This window comes from Pleurodeles waltl, chromosome 4_2 (assembly GCF_031143425.1).
Source record: "Pleurodeles waltl isolate 20211129_DDA chromosome 4_2, aPleWal1.hap1.20221129, whole genome shotgun sequence".
Classification (NCBI taxonomy): Eukaryota; Metazoa; Chordata; class Amphibia; order Caudata; family Salamandridae; genus Pleurodeles; species Pleurodeles waltl.
In genome coordinates, this window is record NC_090443.1 from 112,972,322 (window position 1) to 112,984,217 (window position 11,896).

At 45.7% G+C, this 11,896-nt stretch overlaps 1 protein-coding gene across 1 annotated transcript in view; it reads left to right on the plus strand.

The window, feature by feature from the left end:
• LOC138292334 (retinol dehydrogenase 16-like) overlaps positions 1-11,674 on the plus strand; it is a 41,840-nt gene extending 30,166 nt beyond the window's left edge. Inside the window, exon 5 of the mRNA XM_069230885.1 lies at positions 6,286-11,674. Within this exon, the coding sequence (XP_069086986.1) occupies positions 6,286-6,512 (227 nt within the window). The 3' untranslated portion in view covers positions 6,513-11,674. The remainder of the gene's footprint in view (positions 1-6,285) is intronic.
• The last annotated feature ends 222 nt before the right edge of the window (positions 11,675-11,896 follow it).

Here is an 11,896-nt window from a genome sequence, read left to right on the forward strand (position 1 = left end):
ACTCCTAAAGCATCTTGCAAGCGAAACACATGCACAAGCGCATGCGATGCAAGCTCGACCCTAAAAAGGCAGTCGGACCCACACAAGTTAGCTGTAGAACTGTCCTCACAACTCATGCAACCTGCTGGCCAACAAAGACACAGACCCAGCCCATTGCCACAGCAGTCACGAGTAATCAAAGCACAAACTCACCCACAGCAAAATGAGTGCAAGAAAAACAGCTTTACATGGCTGTGTTTGTAGTTGTCATTATGGTGGGTATTCGTGCACAAATGGAACATTGCAGTTTGCAGTGAGTGGCACAATGGAATTAACCGCATTACTTCTTGATGTGTAGGCCAGGGACAGCTCCCCCATTAGGGTGGAGGAGCTTCGCCCCCACTGCCAACAGCAGCAACTGCAAAACCTTTACCAGAAAACGATAATAAACTGAGTTTAATATAGTTTTCTGGTAGAGGGATGGTCTGGGCCAACCAAACACACATGCTCAGTATGCTCTCTCCAACCCAGCAACACAGTTGCCCGGCTGGAGAGAGCCTGCACAGGCTCCCAGTGTGCCTTGGAGCGCCCTGGCTGGGTGTTCCCAGCTAATCCTGACGCTGCTGTGTGCAGAATCAGGATTGGCCGCAGGGCAGGCTGGTAGCCTGTGCGTGCAGTGACGAGACAGAGGAGATGGAGGAGCGGAGCAGCGTGCGGCATTTAGATAAATGTTTTTTAAAAATTATATTTATTCCCTCTATGCCTCCTCTGTGTGCTGCCCTGCCTCTTCCGCACCCCGCGAGCCGCAACAGGTGTAGGCGCTGTCTGAGGTGTCACATAAAAATAAATAAATATAGGTCCCTGCATAGTATCTCCTGTGCTATGCTCATTACAACACTCTAGGGAAGCACTGTATTGAAGCAACAAATGCAGTATCATTGTTAGTGCATCATATCAGTAATATGATCACAAATCTATGTATATTTTTATTTGCCATTACTATTCTAATTGTTATTTTTAGTCATCGTTGTAGTAGTAGTAGTGGTATTACTATTCATATTAGTTGTACTTTTTTGTTTTTTGTTTACCGATCCAACTATGGTCGGTAAATAAGAGGAAAAAATGCTGGAATAATTTTGAAGGCAGGGAGGTACATTGCTTGCATGCCTACAAAAGGATGCAGCTTACCGCATCATAGCCTTTTTTTCATCTTTGATATGCTGTGCAGCATCGAGGATGTTGTGACAAATGACTGAAAAACAAGGGATCCTGAATGCAAGAGCTGTTGGCTTTGCCACTGCTTGTTTGACATTGGAAACTGCTGCAGAAAATTTGTTAGGGATTGAAGTTAAGGGGTGAGGGTGACAAGGATATTCTACTTGAAAAACAAATTACAGCGAGCACACAGACTTAGGGGGTCATTCTGACCCTGGCGGTAAAATCCGCCAGGGCCAACGACCGCGGGAGCACCGCCAACAGGCTGGCGGTGCTCCCATGGGCATTCTGACCACGGCGGTACAGCCGTGGTCAGAAACGGAAAACCGGCGGTGTACCGCCGGTTTCCCGCTGCCCTGGGGAATCCTCCATAGCGGCGCAGCTTGCTGCGCCGCCATGGGGATTCCGAGCACCATACCGCCATCCTGTTCCTGGCGGTTTTGGCTGCCAGGAAGAGAATGGCGGTATGGGGTGTTGTGGGGCCCCTGCAGTGCCCATGCCAATGGCATGGGCACTGCAGGGGCCCCCGTAACAGGGCCCCACAAAGATTTTCAGTGTCTGCCATGCAGACACTGAAAATCGCGACGGGTGCAACTGCACCCGTCGCACCCCTTCCACTCCGCCGGCTCCATTCGGAGCCGGCATCCTCATGGAAGGGTGTTTCCCGCTGGGCTGGCAGGCGGCCTTCTGGCGGTCGCCCGCCAGCCCAGCGGGAAACCCAGAATACCCGCGGCGGTCTTTTGACCGCGCAGCGGTATTCTGGCGGGCCCCGCCAGGCCAGCGGCTACCGCCGCCGGCCGGGGTCAGAATGACCCCCTTAGTCCCTCATTTCGACTATGGTGGTCATTTTGAAAGCGCGCCAAAATCACGGGCGACCGAGGACCGCCAATGTTGGCGGTCCAAAGACCACCATATTTGGAGTCACCCAAGGATTTCCACCCATATAAGGGTGAAAATCCGATACCGTCAGCCTGACCGACAGTGGGTGAGAGGCGGTTCTACCGCCACGCCAAAAGGACTTTGCCTGCCATATTACGAGACGTAATACGGCACGTCACCCAAACAGGTAGGTGGACTGTCCAAAAGGGGGAAGGGGGTTGTTGTTTGCATGTGTGTGTTGTGTGCGTGTATGTGTATGTGTAGCGGTATGGATGTACATGAGTGTGTGTCTGTATGTATGTGTGTGTGGAGGATGTGTGTCTGAATGGAAACGGAGGGGGGTGTCGGGGTGCGAGTGAGTAGGTGTGTGTATTGGGATGCATGCAGGTAGGGGTGTTTGTATGGGTGCATGTGAGCGAGTGGGGGTGTATGTCAGGGAGTGTGTTGATGAATGAGGGTGCGTGTATGAAGGTGTGCAGATGAGTGGAGGTGTGTAAATGAAGGGGTGCGGATGAGTGGGGGTGTTTGTATGCGTGTGGTCGGGTGGGTGTGTGTGTTTGCAAGTGTGCGGTCGGGTGGGTGTGTGTGTTTGCAAGTGTGTGGACAGGTGAGGGGGTGTTTGAAAGTGTGTGGATGGGTGGGGTCAGGTGTAGGGGTGTTTGCAAGTGTGTGAATGGGTGGGCGGTGTTTGCAAGTGTGTGGACGTGTGGGGGTGAATTTGCCAGTGACAGGAATGGGGATTCCTGTCACCGGGGGTGTTACCGCCAGGGTTTTCATGGTGGTGTGACTGCCACGAAAAGCCTGGCAGTGTGCTGACTCGTAATACTGCCAGCAATTTTGCAGCTGCTGCTGGGCCAGAGGTGCTCACCTCTGGCCCGGCGGTCTGACTGCCCTAGCGGTATTGGCGGTGTTGTGGCGGTTTGGCTTCGGCCAAACCGCCACAGTCATAATACAGCAGTCTTCACCCCTGGCCCGGTGGTGGTAAGACCGCTGCTGCGAGTGTGGCAGTCTTCAGAACACTACACTCGTAATGAGGGCCTCAGTGTATGGCGAGAGGATTTTGATAAACTGATATAAGGACATTTAGAAAATCTACGTAACAAAATAATGCAGATCAGGGTATCATTGTCTCCAGATGCCTGGCATGAAGTGTATTGATGAATGTCTAAGCCATTCAGTAGCTAGTTGCCCTTTACATGCAAAGCAAAACCTCAGTTCATCAACTGACCAGACCATTCAAATTGTTTTCAAACTATAAGAGCCCATTCTTTGAAAAACATTTCCTTCTTTTTAACTAAAATTAAAAGCAAAACTTGAATGATAACCTGCTCAAGTAATCTTGGCTAAGAAACAGATGGTTTACACGTGATCCTTCCCTGAGGTTACAGCAAGACCTCTGTCTTAGAATGGAAAAAAAATCCAAATCTGTTTGGAGATAGATTATGAGTCAGTGATCGAATTTCCATAACTTGTTAAAGGAATATTACTTCACTCTGACATATCATAATGGCAAACATATAAAAGAAGACTGTAACAAAGTCTAGTCAGGCATATCTCAGATTCCTCCCCCTCCTCGCCATGAGCCCAAACATGGCTTACATCCTGCAACAGCCAGCATAGGAAATCAAACTTAGAGCCTAAAATTTAAACTACCAACACAATAATGGGACCTGTAGAGCTAACCAGAAATGCCAGCATGACACATATTAAAAAAATGTACATCTGTCTATTACACTTCCTCATCCATCAGGCCGTTAAATGCTGAATCCCAAAACATGATAACCACACCTCAGTGGTCATCATGCACAGTTCTTAACGCATTGTCTCAAAGCAAAGACAACACTCTCCCAACCACATAAGCACACAGTTTAGCTTGTTACCCATGTGGACAAGAGTTTCAGCATCCCACATACTTGCTATACAAATACCATAATACAATTCAATATGTAATACAAAACTTCCTTCACAAAAAGGCCCACATGTGTGAAACAGCAGCAGCGCACCATCGCTGTCAGCTTGGGGGAGGCTGGTTTGCAGGTTACTCTGTTGGGTAATTCTTTCTCCCTTCACTTTATACTGAGCCACAGGAGCATAAATGCAGTGCAAAAGAGTGCTGTTGCACCTCCGTACATGACAATTATCTGATCCTCTTGCACGTGATCTGCTACAGGGCCATGGTGACATGCTCTTGCCAGGGACACAACATTAGCTCCTGCAGTGCATGGGAAGTACCTTGAGCCTCCATCCTCCCCCATAAGATTACCAGATTGAGTGTCTTCTACTGCTGGCGTTTCTGGGGTGGGTTGTGGGAATTTCGGAGGCCTCTCTCCGAAAATGTTCGGTGGACCTCTTAATTCCACTTTGCATAATGTCTCTTTCAGATGAGCTCATGCCTCACTTCGCTGTGGTCACCTGCTATTCCTAAAGACGCTCTTTCGATGAAAAGAACCCTGGTCACGTGCTCTTCCTGTACATGGCCTGGAAAGCTGTTCTTGCGGCAATCTCCTGCTGCACGTGGTCTTTTCCTACTGTCATACGTACCTGCTAATTTGCTGCACCTGAAAGTGGTCATCGTAACTTTCTTACTGGCAACTAATATCCTACTTCATAGACTCTGAGGAATTGCACTTTCCACACAAAACCGTGGTGCCATGCTTCTCTTGCACATGATCTCTTGCTGCACAAGCCCCTGCTGTCTTACTCTTTTTATCATTATTTTTTTTGTCGGACAGGGTCTTAGCGTAATTGTGAACACAATCCTCTGTTGCCCAAAGCAGTGGTGACTTGCTATTTTTGCAAAAGGTCTTTGCAGGTGAGTTGCTCCCCTGTCCAATGCTCATTTGCTGCACATGGCTATGTAGGCCATCTCTTCTTACACTTGATTTCATGATGTGCACTGATCTACGGACCAGCTGGTGCACATGGTACTAATGGGCACCTTTATGTGTCTGTGGTCGTGGTGAACTGCTCAGGTCGCACCTGATCACTTGTTGCACATGCCCTGATGACATGATATCGCCCGCACAAGGCCCAGGTGATATTCTCTTCTTGCCTATGATCAGTCAGAGAGGGCTGGCTACCTGGTCGGAGTGCACATGGCCATAGGGACCTGCTAATTTTTCACCTATACCCTGCTGTATACCCTGTAACGCAGCTGTGCGTGACTTACTCATCTTTCATATGGTGCCTTCCTGCCTGGACACTGGGTACCTGCTTATCATATGCGTTTTGCTGCTGCACAGCTAGAAGTGCAGCTACTCTGAACCTTTTGCTCTGCAGTACATCTCACTTGTGATCTGCTCTTCTTGCAAAAAGCCATGAGAACCTGTTTATAAGATCCCCTCACACAGCCCTTGCGAACTGCTTCCTTCACACATGAACACTCATGTAGAAAGAGCTACTTTCATTAAAAAGGTAACATTCACTCCTAGGCTCTTTGATGCAAGCATTGTATGGGGCCGCTAATGCCCCCTTCTACTAGCTCCATTAATGTAAGACTTCTTTGGGGGCACATAGGAGCAGATTTATGAAAAGTACGGGGGAACGCCTATGCCTGGCGCAGGCATAATCTAGCACAAAGGGCTACAAAGTGGCACAATGCATGCATTGCGCTACTTTATCAATTTGGCGCTGCGATTTTGGCCTCGTTGGGCCACATTTGCATAAAACAAAATGACACTAGGGGTTCTGAAATCTGCCCCTTAGTTTCCTTATTTAGCCTATCCATGCTTGCCCTATATTGAATCACTGATGCCTGTCACTATGCCATTTGATGCCTGCACTCATATTACTCTGGGTTATTGCAGTATCTGTTAATGCAGCATTTACAACAAATAGCAAACAGTTAACATAAGCCAGCCTTCCTGAGTTTGGCAGTGGTGGTTAATTAATGCCATCTTGCTCCTGCCATCTTTCTTTCTTTGCTATGTCCTACGTACTAGCTTGTAATTTCAATCCACCTTTGTTCACTTGTCTGCTCCACCTCCATCTTTAGTTCCTCCAACATGTGTTTTAATCAGGCAGTTTTGAACTTTTTTTCCTCCATCATCTTTGTCGATTTTTTTAGTTATCCAATTTGTGCATACACTTATTATAACTATGAACAGTGCTTTAGTGAAAATGTTGTAAAAATGAAGTAGCCTTTCAATTAAATTAAATGCTGCTTAGCATCCCTGTACCGCCTTCTTAGCTTCTTATTTTATTTATTTCCAGGTTACAAGATGGCAGAAGGGGCCAACGTGATTGCTAACTCAAACCTCTCTCTGGTGACTGATTGCATGGAACATGGCCTCACGGCGCTGCACCCCCGCACTCGCTATTCTGCCGGCTGGGATGCCAAGCTCATATTTCTTCCTCTTTCCTACTTGCCGACAGCGGTAACGGACGCTCTGCTGATGCTCCAGGCACCGAAAATTGTTAAGAGCCCCCAAATCAACTAAAACAGCTCCAAATGCTGAAAAATAGCACGACAGACTCAGAAACAGCCAAATAATTTCTATTGTGTTTTCTGATAAGAATATTGAGTTGTAGGGAGATTCTTGCAAGGATCAATCACTATACTTACTGCTTTAGCAAACCAGTCTTTGCAAACGCTGCACATTTTCATTGTAAGATCCTAAAATTCATATAAGCCGTAGCTATGAACAAAAAGCAAAACATCCATCATACTAACACATATTAACAGTATTTAGAGAGGTGGTGTAGGGAAAGCCTAGGTACAGCACAAAACAAATATCAGATGTTGCAACAAGGATGTGAGTGACCTACTAGAGTACTGAGCCCTCAACACTTGAATGATAACAAAGCAACGTAAAAAGTAAACGTATAGGAAAGTGGTAAGCATGCAAAACAACACACAAATAATTTAAAATGATACAGCATTAAAGTCAGGGGCCACAATTATATATACTATATAATAGTCGTTGTCGCTAGATGTTAATGAATGCCAGTATAATCCACTGAAGTTTAACAGGATGTCACAATATTGCAGTAACAGAACTGTTGAAAGCATTAAACAATTTGTGCAAACAATGGGCGATTACTACTGATAATTGAATGTGATTAATATATTTCAAAAGAATGACTCACAATCCTCCAACTAAATTAGAGGGACTTGTTTTACGAGTCAGTAACATCTCAACACCTAAATGAAAGCTAAAATTAAGGAAAAGTGATGGCTAAAGGTCAAGTGTTTACCCGGTAATCCTAAAAACTAATGTCTGACAGAAAATCGCCTTCAACTGGCTGAAAACCGCTGGGCAATGCACAGTCCAGCTGACCCCTATTGGGTGCTTTCTGGATGTTAGTTTTATGATCAGAACAAAGAAAAAAGCATAGGTTTCCATAGAGTTCCAGTAACAGCTTGATTTAGAGTTTGGCGGACGGGTTACTCTGTCACAAATCTGACGGATATTCCGTCCGCCGTATTACGATTCCCATATGATATAATGGGATAGTAATATGGCGGTTGAGATATCCGTCACGATTGTGATGGAGTAACCCCATCTGCCAAACTCTAAATCAGACCCACAGTCTTCTCCTAATAGCCAGTAATCAAATCAATCTGTCAATCTGTCAAGACCAATTAAAGGGTCTCAGAAAATGAGCAGCACCTAATTCAATGATAAGCCTAGGGGTACGCTTTGAAACATGTAGACCAGGAAAGCAGGTACATAATATATACCCCACTTCCACTTACCCCACTTTTTAATCATACTGCCATCCTATTTCCTTCCATCTTAGTGAAGTAGTCCCTATATTTAAAAAAAGTGCTCTCACGTAATTTGTTGGTCGCAGCATGCCTCGTTCCGCAATGGAACAGGATGGACCCAATGATGAAGCATGCCACCAAGGGGTAACCCTAGTGGGTGAGGGTTTCTTTTAGAAAAATCCACATTTTCCTTTTGTTTCAAGCTGGGCTTTTAGGTTATGTTACAAGTGCACACACCCGCAAAGAACACTATATAACACACCCCTTCACAGACCACAATCCTTTGAAATCCTTTGCATTTCCACTGCAGCACAGCAAGACAGACTACACATCATTTCATCCATTTTGTTTCATAAGGCAGCCCTTTTTACCCCATCTCATTTCACACCCTTTAAACACATCGTCTATTTTTCACTCATATTCACATGTCTGGTTAAGTTAGTCACTGTCACCCCCTTTTAATTTGCAGTATTTCACAAGCCAAAAACCCATGATTCTCAGAGAATGAGTTGACAGTCATGGTGGATGAAATCATTGGCGTAGAGCCACAATTGTTTGGAGTCCAGGTCCAGCACATTCATCTCAGCAGGAAACTTAATATGTGTGACAGGATAGTGGAAAGAGTGAATGTTGTAGGCACCACCCTGCGTACAAAAGAGGACATTAGAAAGAGGTGGGACGACCTCGGGGCAAGATTTGTTCCTTTGTCTCCCAGCAGCAGCTGGAGGCCAAGAAGACTGGCGGTGCCCCCACCCCCCAGTGCCCTATTAAGATTCATTCCCTGGAAGGAGAAGGTCTCGGCCGTCCTCCATCCTGAGAGCTTGACAAGAATACCTGGGGGAGTGGAGTCACAACACAAAAACAACTGTCACAAAAATTCAATGTCATGCATGTTTACAGCTCAGCTTTTGCCACTGTCCTGTTCATGTACCTCACCCACATTCAATACCCAGAGTATCGGAGCTTTAATACTGTATTGTATAATTGGATCCAACATCAGAGCTACCAATGCCCATCACGTGCCATATGTCCACATGGTGACTCAAAATCAAATCTCACAATAACAAAAACACATTCCAGAGTTCATGGTATCTCCTAAAATGTAAACTTAGGCTTAACCCTAAATGCAGCCTGCATACAGATATGTAATACCAAACATTTGTCAAGTGTTGGGGAGTAGAGAGAGTGCAAAACTCCAAAAATGCACAGTTCCACGAAAAAAAGAAGATTAAGCCCAAATGAGGGAACAAGGAAAGAGAAAAACAGGTCCCTGTGAATATCCAAATTCTGGATCAAGAGCCCTCACTCACCAATTGGTGAGATGCTTCATCATCGGGCTTTGCTCCTCGTCGGGCTGGCGCTGCAATGCCCAACAGGTCCCTCAGGGGGGTTCTTTGCCAGAGATCTTTTATTGAAAAATGGTTGCCGGTAAGTGAATGCAAGAATGTGGGGATTGGTAAAGAAAACTGTTAAAAATGACTAGATGGAGAGGTCAAAATGAAATAATGTATTGAAAAAAGTGAAACCCTCTGTCGTAGTTAAAAACAATGAGTCCGGGGAAAATAGAGTAATGTCTATTCTGCCCTATTTCTATACAATGTCGAGTGACCACAAACCCTATATTCTGGGGAATTATTAAAGGCAGGATTGGTCATCCCTATACTGCCATCAAGTAGGTCAACATGTTTCTCGCTCAAATAGTCAATAAAGATCTGGTGCGATTCATCAGGACTATAAATCACCTACCTAATCCTCACTGCACTAATGGGCTATAATATCAGTGTAATACAGGAACCCTCCACACATTAAAGGATGGGCCCCATAGAGATATCGGAGAACTTCAGTGGTCCAGTCATTAACGGACATTTGTTAGGCAACGGACCTGTCAGTCGCACCTACCCCAGCTCCGTACTCCCTGAAAGAGTGACCTGATTACAACTCCTAGAAAGCCCTGTTTCTCTAACTCCAAACACCATCCCAGTGAAATACCCTTGTTTGTGAACTCTCAATAGAAGTGTACTCACCTGAAAGGAAACCATTTGTATAGTGTGTACAGTATAGAGAGTGATCTGACTGCAAAGCAGAATAGGCCCCATTCCAGTAACTCCAAACACCAGCCCAGGGTTGTGTTCACATGTCAAAATACCCTTGTTTGTGAACTTTCATTTGAAGTTTACTCACCTAGGAGAGGGGTATAGTTTGTTAAAGTGTGTGTAGCAGAGGGAGTGACTGGACTGCAACTCCCAGGAGGCACTGTTTCAGCAAATCGAAACACCAGCCCAATTGTCACTTGTCCAAATACCCTTGTTTATGAACTCCCAAATGAAGTGTACTCAACCGTGAGGATACCATTTGTATAGTGTGTAGTATAGAGAGTGAACTGACTGAAACACCCAGAAGGACTGTTTCAATAACTCCAAACACCAGCCCAATGTTCACTTGTCCAAATACCCTTGTTTGTGAACTCTCAATTGCCGTTTACTCACCTGGGAGTGATCAAGATATAGATCATGCTCAAATCAGAGACGTCTGTCTACCTAGCTCTATCTTGACTTCCTAACCCACGATGAATCTATTGAGGATAGGAATGACACCTTACCCAGTGTGTACAGCAAGTATTTCTAAGGCCTACGGTTGCATCATCAGATTGGTATTGGCAGCAGACACATTGAAGCAGCATTGTGCACATGACGACTCCAGTCACATATACAACAAAGCCCTGGGTTTGCCTGCATCCCACTCAACTAGGACTCCAAATGGTCATAGCCATTCCTTGCCTCTCCACTGTGTTGGCTGCACTTGTGGTAAAATGTCATTTTCAGGCCATCTTCCAAAGTGCAACTGATCTGCACGTCTCATCAGCTGCTTGAGTCATATTGGGTTGCCATGCTTCACACATCATGTCAAATCACCCGATACTATGGTTACTTGGCACAACTCGATTACCTACAACATAACTTTATTTAAGGTTGCTGCTTACTGTAATACAAAACCTTTGTAGGTAGATTTACCAATTCAACTAGTACCAATGTACGTTTCATCAACAGGTGGCTCTGCCGCTGGGCACACGGAGGCCACAGAACAGACTACCACTACCCCATGGATGAACCCCTCAATGACCGCAACACTCCTGGACCTGTGGACTTCGGGAATGGGTCTGTCCCATCTGGGCAACCTGGTCAGATGGCAACAGTGAGTCACACTCTTCCCACAACGTCACCTCCTAGCCATGTTACTTCAACATCACAGGAAATCATTTGCACTTCCCATCTGTATACCTAGCACAGTTTCCACCATCTTGTGCCCCAAGTCCTAGATCCTGAGTTTCAGCGCAACACTTAGGACAATGAGGGTCCAAGAACAAGTTGGAGAAGGTGAAGTGTGTAAAGGGCACAGGCCCGTGGGGTAGGGTGGAAGGTAGGGATGCTATGGACCAGCGGGGTTAGGCCACTGGGGCTGCCCTTGGCCAAGGCACCATCAGTCATATCTTTAGGGGTCTTTCGGGAGTCCCAAGGCATGATGAGCCATGTATCAACCAAACTCCGGGAAATCAGTCAGCTACACCCCTGCATCTGTAGCAGCTGATCTCCCCGCAAGCGGTGACTTCCAACAAAGAATCCAGGAGGTGCAGATGGCAAGATACCCATTACTGCCTGTAATAACCCTCTTCTTTAAGGTCCTTTTTTGTGTGTTACACATTCACTTTGTTGACTGATCTAGAACCACCTTCCTTTTCCAATGGCATGAGTACTCTGGACTTCCAATGTTGTATCATCTACTCCAATGATTTCATTCATCATAACTGCCCCCTTCACATATTTTCTCTGGTTGATTCATGTCACTTATATTTTCTGTTAGTCTTAGCTTCACAATAAAGTCACCCCTCACTGACTCATTGGCCTGTTGATTTTGTTTTCATATTTAGCCATGTAGATATGTCAGACTATGTGAACCATACGATGATGGTCCAGGGTACTTGTTCAAGATGGAATATGTTGCATGCACACAACTTCCAGCTCAGGATTACAACTATCCCGCACATACATAGAAGTGTCTGCTCAAACTCAAAAAAAATATTTAAAAAATAATATATTACAGTGTTCAGCACATAGG